The following is a 14,000-nucleotide window of genomic DNA, read 5'->3' as shown; positions in this document are numbered from 1 at the left end:
TATGACGAGGGTCAGCGTTCAGCATTATACGGAACAACTGGTCGAACTACAGAGCGGTATATTCTCGACTTGATCCGGTCTGGAATCTTCCTGTCGCACAGTGCACCAGTTATAGAACGCCGTTTAAGCTATGCACTGCCCAGACAGTTAGAGGCTTCAGCTCTGGAGGGTATCGCCAAAAACAATTTTTGAGGCCAGATACTTAAATGTCCTTGTCGTTAGTAGTTCATCACCATGGTATCCAAATCACTTTGATCTGTAGTCAGATATTCCACGTTGTATTTTCTTTACGTTGAGTCATACGCCGACTTCAGCAAGGTGGTTCTTCCATGCTGGGACTTGATACTGAAGGTCAGTCTTATCTGCGGACGCCATTACCACATCTTCACCAAGGAGCAGTTTCCTGCAGATATTTTGTGACCATATCTATGACCGCGATGATGAATAGAGGTGGGAGAGTATATTCCTGGTGGACTCTCACGGATACAGGAAACTGCCAAATAATCCAGCCGCTGCTGATTGTATCTGACTCATGTATTAGCTCTTCAAATACTTTTTTCTCACAGAGGGCAAGATAGAACAACTCGAGTGGCACTCTCAACGACATTTTTCCAGGTAACAAAGAGTGAGGTGTAGGTGCTTTGATTTCTCATGGTATTTTTTGACAAGCGAACGAGAGCATCTATCGTTTCACAGCGTTTCGAGAATCAACGCTGGCTAGTGGTGACATGACGGTTTGTCCGATCCCCTTATCGATTATAAGTTTGAAGATCATCATCGTGTATGATAGGAGGCGTACTGGACGATAATTGCAACATTCAACTAGACTTGCTTTCTGATTCTAGATTGGAACTGTAATATTGTACGACCACTCGGCTGGAATCCTTCACTCTTCGACGACCTTGATGAAGAAACCTTTCAGCCGTATAGCTGAATCCCAATGCTTTTATTTCCACAGTTCAGCAGGTAGCTATTCTGGTCTAGTTTCCTTTTCAGCGCTTCAACGACCTTAGCCTCGGTGACGGGTATATCGGGTCGATGTACAGGTGTGAAATTTGGAGTTGGAACCTGTAAAAATCCTGCAGTGCTAAATTCCTCGAAATACCGCCGCCATCGTTCTGTTACTTTCTTACTTTCTATAAACGGACTTGAGAGTTGGAATGGCACGTACTATGAAATAGGATGCAGTTTGAATCAGCTTGAACTATAGTGTTCACTGCTTAGTCATGAATTGCTAGAGGCTGCTAGCAACTTTCTTCATAGACAGTCCCTTTTCAATCAGCAGAGCACACCTCTCACCCATAAGAGTGACAGATTCTCTCTCAAAGTTGATAGATCGGAACGCGTCGCAAATGACCCAGCAGACGGTAATCAATGTGCGCAAAGGTATCAACGAAGGTTATGGAGCGAGGAACAGAAGTGGATGAGACAGTAAAGATTGAACCAGGATTATATTGGGGTTAATGGTACGAGGAGTGGATGGAGAAGAAGACAAATGGAGACATAATGTGATTCTGTTAGTTCTTGTGTTGCAGTGAGAAGATCGATAGTTCATAGAGAATGCCAGAAATTTAAGATGTGTAAATAATTTGGAGAGATTCGGTGACCATAGAACTCAAGGTAGGCTATTCACTTACTGAAGTAGCAGATTAGGGCGGGACACGTGGCATTTAATAACGGGGTTGTGACATTAAACAGCAAAAACAGTATAGTATGGGAGACTTCAAAGTTCGGTTATGAAGACTATCAGAGGATGAGTTTGCAGATGCTCTGAAAGCTTTCTATAATAATTTGTTGGTATGCAATTAAATCTTTGCAAAATAATTCTTCATTCAAAGTTATGCTACAGAGGAGAACTACACTGATGATATTCTCCAATAATTATCACCAACGTCGAACTAAGGATATCTATTAGAAGTACGAAGCTTCTCGTTGGACTTCTCGATGATACTAATCACAACATGTCCTGTAGTGAATTATATATCTGAATCTAAAGTTCAGAAAATGAAATCTGTTTGCGGGACGAATGAATAATTACATTATGTAGAGGTACTGTACATACATATACACTGACTGACAGAGCAAATGCAACACCAAGAAGGAGTGGTCAGAACTTTATGCCAATTGCAGGGTAGACTGACGTCACTGAGGTATGCTCATGATGTAAAATGCGCCGCTGTGCTGCGCACGTAGCGAACGATAAATGGGACACGGCGTTGGCGAATGGCCCATTTCGTACCGTGATTTCTCAGCCGACAGTCATTGTAGAACGTGTTGTCGTGTGCCACAGGACACGTGTATAGCTAAGAATGCCAGGCCACCGTCAACGGAGGCATTTCCAGCAGACAGACGACTTTACGAGGGGTATGGTGATCGGGCTGAGAAGGGCAGGTTGGTCGCTTCGTCAAATCGCAGCCGATACCCATAGGGATGTGTCCACGGTGCAGCGCCTGTGGCGAAGATGGTTGGCGCAGGGGCATGTGGCACGTGCGAGGGGTCCAGGCGCAGCCCGAGTGACGTCAGCACCCGAGGATCGACGCATCCGCCGCCAAGCGGTGGCAGCCCCGCACGCCACGTCAACCGCCATTCTTCAGCATGTGCAAGACACCCTGGCTGTTCCAATATCGACCAGAACAATTTCCCGTCGATTGGTTGAAGGAGGCCTGCACTCCCGGCGTCCGCTCAGAAGACTACCATTGACTCCACAGCATAGACGTGCACGCCTGGCATGGTGCCGGGCTAGAGCGACTTGGATGAGGGAATGGCGGAACGATGAGTCACGCTTCTGTTCTGTCAGTGATAGTCACCGCAGACGAGTGTGGCGTCGGCGTGGAGAAAGGTCAAATCCGGCAGTAACTGTGGAGCGCCCTACCGCTAGACAACGCGGCATCATGGTTTGGGGCGCTATTGCGTATGATTCCACGTCACCTCTAGTGCGTATTCAAGGCACGTTAAATGCCCACCGCTACGTGCAGCATGTGCTGCGGCCGGTGGCACTTCCGTAACTTCAGGGGCTGCCCAATGCTCTGTTTCAGCAGGATAATGCTCGCCCACACACTGCTCGCATCTCCCAACAGGCTCTACGAGGTGTACAGGTGCTTCCGTGGCCAGCGTACTCTCCGGATCTCTCACCAATCGAACACGTGTGGGATCTCATTGAACGCCGTTTGCAAACTCTGCCCCAGCCTCGTACGGACGACCAACTGTGGCAAATGGTTGACAGAGAATGGAGAACCATCCCTCAGGACACCATCCGCACTCTTATTGACTCTGTACCTCGACGTGTTTCTGCGTGCATCGCCGCTCGCGGTGGTCCTACATCCTACTGAGTCGATGCCGTGCGCATTGTGTAACCTGCATATCGGTTTGAAATAAACATCAATTATTCGTCCGTGCCGACTCTGTTTTTTCCCCAACTTTCATCCCTTTCGAACCACTCCTTTTGGTGTTGCATTTGCTCTGTCAGTCAGTGTATATAGTTCCAAACAATAGATGACAAGTGTGCCGAGGATATTTAAATGAAACAAGAATGGTATGTGCAGCCTTCGTGGCTCAGGCGGCAGCGCGCTGGCCACTTTCCTCTGCGTTCCGTGGTTCAAATCCCGGTCACTCCATGTGAGATTTGTGCTGGACAAAACGGAGGTGGGACAGGTTTTTCTCCGAGTACTCCGGTTTTTCCTGTCATCTTTCATTCCGGCAACACCATTTAATTTCATCTATCATTCATTAATCATTGCCCAAGAGGAGTGCGACAGGCTTCGGCAGTCGGCACAATTCCTATCCTCGCTCCTAGATGGGGCTTCATTCAATTCCTGACCCGGTCGAATGACTGGAAACAGGCTGCGGATTTCCAAGAATGGTATGTCTTGGGAAAACACGGGGAAGGACAGGAGACATTTCGATAAAATGATGAGGTCAGGACAAAAGTAAATTTAAAAACTAGGCATAAGAAGCATAGTACAGTATCAGACAATAAATATTGTGGAGAGGGAGTAGTTTGGAAACAAAAACCAAAGCTAGACTAATAATCGTATACGCGTCCAATATAAAATCTTGTGGTGATTTTGAAATCAAATTAGAAAGGTTTTTAGAATAAAACACAGAAGCTTTGAAATGGAGGGAAATGAAAAAAGTGAGGAGCGTTGTGTATTAGTTTCGTATTTTGAAAACCTTCCTCTTTAACGGAGTATATTATCTGAGAATTTTCTGGTAGAGATTTATTTGGTTAGCAGGGGAAAAGGCTAGGAAGAAGATCATGTGGTCGCTCCAGTGCTGTAGGCTGGATGTTCATACCCTGAGCAATGTACAAAGCCCTTACGTGACCTTCCATCAAACTCCAGACATGTTGAGTGTAGCTCTTTCACGCTTCACGATGAGAGCTCGTACAGCGGACCAGTAGGGAGGATGTATCTAAAGCAGCCGGTACAACACAGGACTCAGCTCTCTTTTGTCGCCAGTAAAATAATATTAGGAGGTAACTTATTTGAGTATCTTAAATTCTGTACATTAACCACAATGTATTGCACCAGATACCAGCATACTTCTCGGACCACAGACAGAAGAAAGACATTTTGTTTGTTTTGAATGAGCTTATGAAATTTACAAGTAGTTCCCTGTTTCAAATGAAATTGCATTTGAATAATTGCGTTTACTAGTTTTAGAGTTAACCTATTTCTTTCCTCTGTCGGCTCCAGCCAGAGAAAAGATCTGTGTGTTTTGCCAAAGAAGAGAGAAATAATACTCTGCTTTAATAAGCCATTTAGAATACTGTTCACCAGAGACACAATGTTGAAAGGCCTCGCGGACTGTACAAGTTCTAGTGTTTGTGGTACTTACATGGTCCCCTTGGCCACAGTCATGTTGAGGTTGCTGAGCACATGGTTCGGGTTCTTCTTGGAGCCATATTGTTTGAAGGCGTGCCTCACACACACCGCCTGCTGCCGCCTGCTCCATACCGTCGATTGCTGAGTCTGGAGTGTGCGGCTCGGCGGAGGCGTCGAGGTCAGCTCCACCATGCTGTTGGCTTCCCTGCAACAAAGAGCAGTTCGTAAAGGTCAGACTAGTGGCAGTGGTGATTGACGAAGTACAACTCTATTAACACTAATCAGAAGATACATCTGACCCCTGATCTTGAAAGCTGGCAAACCTTAGAGGGAAGATTGTATCGGAACCTTGAACTAGTCCTCAGATCCAGGTACAAACCCCTGACCTGGCTGGAAATTGACGCCGGAGCCTCTGGGTAAGAGGCAGGCACGCTACCCCTACACCTCACGGCCGGCGGTCGATTGTTACAGACTGGGAAAAACCTTGGCTTTCACTGATGTATCACTCTCATTGTCATACTGTGAAAGCTGCTGAGGTATGAGTGAGGCTGATCAATCGTATTCAGAACACGGTGAAGCGCAACAGTGGTGCTGAAATAGTCCTTTCTGGCCCACTGAGGAAAACAAGAGGAAACGATCATATTCACATCTTCCTTAGTATACCTCATTGTAAAGTTATCTTGGTTTCATGACGCCATACAGCCTAGGGTTGTGTTTTTTGAGAATCCAACCAGCCTATGGTTTGACGAGGGTGGGACAATAACAGATTCACACCGAGAAAGTAACCAGAAACCAACGACAAGACAGAAGAATCTTAAAGGAAACACTTGTGGGGAACTTCTTTATAATAAATGCAAAGTTGTAAATGTAAATGTCAAGGAAACAATAAATGAAAAAGTATGTTCGGAAAAGTTGTCAAATTACGACTTCTCTAGGTATAGTAGGCCTATAAACGAAATCCATGGTTACTTCAGCGGAATTAAGGACATATCTATCACTTAACGATCTTCATGACAGTGTTAGTCTTTACAGACGCCAAGGAATTTTGTCCAGCAGAAATTCTCCTAGTAGAACGGGATCCGCCAGCTAGTTGCTGGATGCTACAGAGTGATTATGTTAGCTGCTAGCGGCTTTAATTCCTACCAACTGTTGCCAACTGAGACACCTCGGCACTGGGAGAAGAGGGATTTTTAAACAATTTTTCCCTTTGTTTTCGTGTTTATTAATGTACCACTGTCCGACTCGTTGGATGAATGGTCAGCGTACTGTCCTTCGGTTCAGAGGGTCCAGGGTTCGATTCCCGGCCAGGCCGGGGATTTTAACCTAAATTGGTTAATTCCAATGGCCCGGGGGCTGGGCGTTTGTGCTGTCCCCAACATCCCTGCAACTCACACACAACACTATCCTCCACCACAATAACACGCAGTTACCTACATACGGCAGATGCCGCCCACCCTCATCGGAGGGTCTGCATTACAAGGGCTGCATTCGGCTAAAAATAGCCACATGAAATTATTATTGTTATTATTATTATTATTATTATTATTATTATTATTATTATTATTATTATTATTATTATGTACCACCATTGATTATTTTTTCACTTTCGTTTCATTTTCAGAATATAATATGTCGAAGTGAATAAAGGATTGCGGACTTTTATTGTGCGGTTGTTGGTAATTACATCTACCTATGCTGAATTCTGGGAGCGACGCCGTATTCCATGAATTTCAGCCAAGGGCAGTAATAGCTGTTGCAGGGAGTATGGAACAATGTTGTTCGATTTATGATACTACGTTAATAATAATCATGTATGTTGTATGTTGGGTATTCAGCCCGAAGGCTGGTTGGAACCTCAACAGATCCACCATTAGCTGTCATAGATGGCCTAGGTGTCACTGAAGAGGCGTACTAGGGAAATGAGGAGTGAGGTAGTTTCCCGTTGCTTTCCTCGCTGAGCCAGGAGTTGCTATTGCATATCAGTCTGCCAAGCCCACTGAAATGCGTGCACCAACTGACCCTATGAGCGACAATTTCACACCATCCAGAGCAGGGATTGGCTGCATAAAGAATGTCATTACTAGCATCACTCATACCTCAGCCACTTTCATATTGTCAAAGCCGAGGATAAGACTGAGACAGGTCAATTTAAAGTAACAAATTTAGTCTAGCCCATACCAGAAGACATAGTGCACTGTCACCACATGTTGCCAGCAAAGGCCTATAATACCTAGTAATAGTAAAAACCACAAAATAATTCGTTCAAAGACGTCTAAGATGATTTAGAAGAGTTGAATATTACAATTCAACAAATTGCAAATAGAGAAGAGAAAACTTTACAATGAAAACATAGGTCATATCTGATGAAGAAAGGGCAGCCAGATCGGAAAGAACGAAGAGATTTTGGGAGAGGAGGAAGATATTGAAAGCTAAATTCCCAGTAAACTTTTTGTTTGAAGACTTAGGTGTATATGGTTTGACTGAAGGGTTCCAATGTGAGCGTAAAATAAATAAATAAATAAATAAATAAATAAATAAATAAATAAATAAATAAATAAATAAATAAATAAATAAATAAATAAATAAATAAATAAATAAATAAATAAATAAATAAAATAATCATAATAATAATCGTATGACCACAGCTACCGTGTGCCGTATTATGATTCGACGCCATATAGGCTGCATACGTGTCAATTTCGACGTTCATTGTAGAGTAAACCGGATCTCTGTTAGGAGTCTATGGTTGAGTTTTAATTGAATGATGTCGTGTAAACATCAAATGTGTCAGCATAGATCTTTTAATTGCTGAAATCGTACGACATGGAGTGTTGAACTAACTTTTGTTCCACCCTTCGAAAGTCCGACTCCTTCCGTCGCATTTGAACCCGTGGTCTTAGAATTCGGGATGCGACACTCTACCGATATTTGATACATTTCTAGGGTTGGGTTGGTGGATAAACACTTCGCTCTCCTGCAGTAACACGAATTATGTTGTGTAAGTGGTAGGTCTCTTATTAAAGTTCTACGAGGCAGTCACATTTAAACACTACTGGGATAAAATTCGATATCATGGAAACAGAAGCTCATAATTAACCACCTGCACCATTGATGTACACAATGATATCACATTAATCCTTAGGAGTGTGGCATTTATCTTAATTTTGCATTTTATTTTTGAATTCTCATAGTGGTTTACAGAAAGGGAAAGGAATATGAATATTCCATTTCAATAGTAAAAAGATGACAGATATCTTCCATGTTACATCATATTCTACCATCTGTGCCTCTACTTACCTTATATAGCGCATGTTCTTTTTATCTTCTTCACAAAATAGCTTTTAATAATGCAAATTAAGTTCCAAATGTCAGTTCAGTCCAACAAAGTGTGGCGACTTGCCGTTTACAAATATATCACAAAATGTCAAATGTTATTTATTCGGCAGTGAAGCCAACCACTTGGCACCAATATCAAAGGGATTTTAGCCCATTTTGTACCAAATGTGAGATGCACTGATTCGTAAAATTCCCTCTAATAGTGCGTACATCATATCTAATCTAATCTCCAAGTGAGTTAAGACGTCATAAAGGTAAATCTTCAAAGGTATTACTCTTTCATTTTCAGTTACAAAGTGTGTACTTTTATGAAAACAGGGCTCGTGACTTATGAGAATTGTACAGCAGTTACCGGCGTCCATGTCAAGTCTTTGTTCTAATCACCGCCGTCTTGATCATAATAATATACTGCCTGCTCTATGAAACGAATTTACCGTCGAGTGGAATTTGCATGGGATTTGGCGTATCACGGCTGACTTGATGCGTCGCTCTAGCTAGCTCCAAGGAGCGCAGCGAGGGATCCAGTCAGCCGTGGGCGTAATTTATAGCCGTGTTTCATAAATTCGCCGTGAGATGGCAGATAGTACCCTTGTCCCGTTACCCTGCGGGTTCGGGGATGAAGTAAGATGAATCCTGACGTCAACCTCATCAGAGAAGTTACTATAATGAGATGAAATGGATGACGCGATATATGATATGTAGTAGGAAGGGAGAGGCACATAGTCTACTCCTGTCGAATAACACCAAGGTGTCTACTCAAGGATTAACGTCGCCATCCGACAGACTATTCACCATCAACGGCGTCATACGCCTTCACTCCATATGAACACTGCGGAGAGTTTTGGAACTGAATCCAGACTTTTGGCATGCAATATAAAGATTATAAATCGCACACCACCTCCTCTCCTACCCTGCCGGCCAACATTCTGACGGTGAAAATGTTTTCGACCAACGGGACTCGAACTGGCTAACCACTGTGTCAGACCATATAGACTTGACGCCTTAACAGTCATGGCCTCGAATATTAAGCTAAGTGATTTTGGATTTTGTTAGTTTAACAAAAGTCGTAAGTATAAAACTGAGAGTTTTGGGTATCCATGTTTGTGGTTTACTAGTGTCCGCAATGGTCATTCGTTGTACTCAGTCGTGTAAGTCTCGCCAACGGACATCTCGGAGAAAGGAAATTGAAGCCGAGAATTCCATAACAGCACAAGTCCACTCATCAAAGTGTTTTTAATAACCTACTAAAGCTATTCCTTTCATTTTTTTCTGTGCACAGATATTATAAGGCGTATGTGTCTTGAAAAATATTACATCAAAACTATGAACGGTTTCAGAATAAAAAATATATAAAAAAGGGTATTTTTTGCTGTTTTGGAAATCATTGGATTTTTTTAAATATTACTTCTATTAACGTCTGTTTAATTGCATACAAATAGATGGTAAGAGTTCAATTTTGGTGAAAATATATTCACAAAGTTATCAGTAAATGCATGACCCTAAGAAATCTTCAGTCTGAATCCCAGGCGTCACTTTCTGAGGCAGCATTATGATTGACAGAGTTTCCATATTAATGTAGTAGACGCTCAAATTATGGCCGATGCTCTGCGTCAATGGATAGTTTATACTTCAAAATGTCTCTTGCTTTCGCTGGTTTCAGCTTTAGTTCACTGTTGTAGGCATTCGTTAAAGCTGCCAAATTACTAACACGCTTTTCTTTGAAATGTCTGTGTCACTAGTCCACTAGCTGATGTGCTAACAGTCACATCACTGTTGCGATACTGAATAATCTCGAATGATGTGACTTTTCACTGCTCTTCATGTTTAGACAGTGGCACAGGGTCTTTTACTTTTGCAAAGAAGGTTTTTGTTGTATGTCCGGCGCTCCCTTCTCGCTCCGCCAGCCAGCTGCACGCGCGCCTGTGTATCATTCTGCTAGCTTCGACGCGCAGCCCTCAGTGCGCGTGCCTGACCATCGAGTGTACTATAAATAGGAGCTCCCTGCCAGCTCACTTGCCCACTTGCCCCGGTGTCCAGCTCCAGAATACACCCTACGTCGAGCACGGAGGCTACTCCTCTTGAAAATGTGCTTCGACCAGGTGGACTGAATTTCTGGCAGTACGAGGTCTCACCTCTGGTCACCGCTCCCTTACCTGTTTCCGCTGCCTATGTTCCGTAATTCTTTTACAAGCCATTTTCATTCCCTAAGTTATGCAAGCTCCCTTAGTTTCGCTAGGTGGAATTTCTTCAATCAATTGAACTTGCTTTTTAGGAATTCAGGCACTTCAACCAACAAGGACTCTCATGACATTTATGTTAGTGTGCCAGATAGTTCTCGACTATCAAAGTGTCAATTCACAAAGACTATCTTTTCAAGATAGAAGTGTATATAAAGACTGCAAACCTGTACATATTGTATAAAGACAGACTTTTCTCAAGATTCAATATTCCTTTTTGCTTCAAAATAAATTTCAGTTATTTGTGTAAATATCATAAAGTGAAGCAATAAAAGTTGTGTTCTGTAAACTTCAACCTTGGTTACAACAGTTTTGTTATCCATAATCATGGATTGATCAACGTGAACAATATGTATATTACTAGCACTCTTCTCCATGATATCTATCCATTGTTGAGGAGTGTACAGTGTCCTGCTTCCTATTCTTCAACTCTTCAACTCAGTACAAGTATATGCGTTTAGAGTCAGAACAGCATTTGTTCATGCACTTGTGATAATTTTGACTATCATTACTCAAAATGGATGTGCACAAAACGAATATTTTGTGCTGTTTTGATTGCAAAGTGAAAACTTTCGACGAGAAGATTACAACAATACTCATAACTCATAAAGCGTCAAAATGTGGACTTGTGCTGTTTTGGAATTCATGGCTTCAATTGTTATGTATCATATGACTTTTAGAGGCGAGAGTGTCTGAGGTCATGTTCGGCTCGCCTGGGGCAAGTCGTTATATTTGACGCCCATGGGCGACCTGTACCTCTGTGAAAGGAAATAAGATTTCATTGCAAGTGAACTTCGAAAAAAGAAAATGGTTGGCTGCTGTATCTAGACAAGATTACAGTAAAGGAAGCAAGCGGTTCCCATCAGATTATTCCCGCGTATTTATTCATCTCCGCAACGAAATATATAAATAATTGAAAAAAAAGAGACCATTTTAAAGCCAGGAGTATATTTCCAAATTATCCGGGTTACTTGCAACCGCCAAGGTTGGAACCTCGCAATAAGCGTGAGAAACCAATTCCCCTCCGAAGAAGCACTGATGTAAGCGTCTGCAAAGGCAACTCTCGTAAGTTATAGCCTATTTAACGTTGAGTAACATACTAATTAAGATAATGTAAGTGGGTTTATATTTACAGCGGCATATATGTGTCCAATTTAGTTAGGTGAAATTTATTTATATAATAATTTATCATTATTCCTCCCCAGGCAAGCCTGCGTATTACACTACCGATTTAAGAAATGAAATCCAGAAAGACATCAAGAACAATTGCGATGTTGGAATTCGAGTTGATTTTATTACATAAACCGGGCGAGCTGACCGTGCGATTAGGGGCACGCAGCTTTGAGTTCGAATCTGGGAGGTAGTGGGTTCGACCCCCACTGTCGACAGCCCTGAAGATAGTTTTCCATGGTTTCCCATTTTCACACCAGGCAAATGCTGGGGCTGTACCTTACATAAGGCCACGGTCGCTTCCTTTCAACTTCTAGGCCTTTCCCATCCGATCGTCGCCATAAAACCTATCTATGTCGGTGCGAGGTAAAGCAAAATTGTAAAACAAGTATTATATGAAGCATTAAAGACCACCACAGGAGACAAAGTAAGGTCCCAAATACATGGACTTCGAAATGAGATTGAAGACTTAACAAGCAAATTAAGCAATATGAGGAACAATGGAATAACACCCAGAATTTAGCACGATTGCTACAATAGAAGAAGCCGCTAAGGCAAGGAGCCAGAAAGCCATTTATTTACTTGTCCAAATAAATAATTTTGGAAAGAGTAAGGTCGGAATTGACGGAATTAAGTATTCGGCACTGTGTGGCCCTTTTCGCGACACACTGGGCAGATGTATGAGAGATGTTGATTGTGATATAGAAATATCACCTTTGATCAATAATAAACTTCAAGCCGAAAGTGAAAACTTGGAATCCGTGGGAAAAGTTGAATCTCATATAACAGATGAAATGGCGATTAAAAAAGGGCTTCAATATGACAAAGTGAACGATAAGTTATTTGGAGCTGCCAACGCAGTGAGTATGACCAGTATATACATTAGGTAAATATCCCACATTGGCAAATAAACTGTTCTGTTTTGTCGTAAATTGTCTCTCAAAGAGGTTTACTAGTCCTGCTGCTTCTTCTTAGTTAGGAATTTTCAGGGACCTGAGCTTTATACTGTAGTTTGTTTAATCAAGTAAATGAGGCAGTGGGAGATTGTGGATTATATGTGTTACAAATTGTGATAGTTATAGAATAAATTTGTCCATGATTAGGCACATTGGCAAAGGAGAATTGTAAAGCAGTGTGCCGTATCCTTGTGATAAAGAGCGTCAACTCTTTCTTAGTTTTAACTATTGTCATGTGGTAAAGCATGTCATATCACAGTTTCTGAAAAGGGACATGCCGGGCGGTGATGGCATTATTAAGTCTTACTGCTGATAACTTGAAAGAAATTAAAGAGAAACTTGACAATAAAAAATACATTCGCTATCTTACTAGAAAACACGTCAAACCTACCTTCTTTGAGAACATGAATGTTTTGTGTGCTGTGCAGGTTCTCTCTCCACCTGTTACTGCAACAATTTAATTACCGGTAATAAAAAGTAACTACTCCCGTCTAGTGGCGAAAATTACTTTTTCCCAAGCGAACTCAACTATTAAATTCATGAAATGTATTTACAGTGTTTTTACGATTCATGGCATCAGTGACAGGAGTCAATATGCACGACAAAACAATCCAGGTTGCGTGCGTATTCATTCTGTAGCCGATGAAAGGTTACGGTGGGTACAAGAAGGCATTGCCAAGTACATCAATACGATTCAAATTGAATCAAAGTGGGTTAAAATAATTAGGAGCTTGACTAAGAAAACGGTAGGCTGGAACAATGATGAGACATATCACGAGCAGCAGCCTCTGCTATTAAGAGAATAGTTAAATATGGACTCTTGCTACCTTCTAAATCTGCCAAATTGAAAGACACCGAGGGATACTGCGGAGAAATACTTCCTTCTGACAGCGCGACTATTGTCATGGACAGTGACAATATTTACGATCTTGTTCTTCAGAACCGAGTGCCGGATGATAATCTCCAAACTGTTTCACAGGTTTTAATTGCGGGTACTTGGTTCATGTGATCGAATATAAAATGAACTGTGATTATTGCATCAACAACGACATCTTCGACACTGCTAATAAAAATAAAAATTATTCGTCATCAAGACAGAGGACGACTTCGGTACCCGAAACCATGCTTTATTGTCTTATTAGAGCATTTGCAGGAGTTTGTGGAAGCTGCTGTCCTCTACTGTACGAAGTCATGCAAACTCTCAAGACTGCACATTCCTTTGCAATCTATTCTGTGATACAATGCGATAGGCCTACACACTTAATCATCAAAACCTAGTCAGTGAAATTGCATTAACAAGGTCTGTCAGGCCGTTACTGTCTAATATTGCACGGAAAGAAACTCAGAAGACATGAGGTGTGTCACTCCAAACCATCATCCAGGAAAGCTTGGAAATTATGACATGAGACATGACATTCAGCCAAGTAATGTTTGCTTTTATATAGAAGTAGAGTAAATAAGTTAACATTTCGTACCGA

At 42.0% G+C, this 14,000-nt stretch overlaps 1 protein-coding gene across 1 annotated transcript in view; it reads right to left on the bottom strand.

Annotated features, from left to right (window-relative positions):
* snu (snustorr) overlaps window positions 1-14,000 on the bottom strand; it is a 416,698-nt gene that overhangs the window by 150,405 nt on the left and 252,293 nt on the right. Inside the window, exon 2 of the mRNA XM_067151642.2 lies at window positions 4,837-5,028. Coding sequence (XP_067007743.1) covers window positions 4,837-5,028 — 192 coding nt within the window. The remainder of the gene's footprint in view (window positions 1-4,836; window positions 5,029-14,000) is intronic.

This window comes from Anabrus simplex, chromosome 7 (assembly GCF_040414725.1).
Source record: "Anabrus simplex isolate iqAnaSimp1 chromosome 7, ASM4041472v1, whole genome shotgun sequence".
Lineage (NCBI taxonomy): Eukaryota > Metazoa > Arthropoda > Insecta > Orthoptera > Tettigoniidae > Anabrus > Anabrus simplex.
The sequence above is the reverse complement of the archived record's forward strand: the minus strand, read 5'-3'. Positions and strand labels throughout refer to the sequence as shown.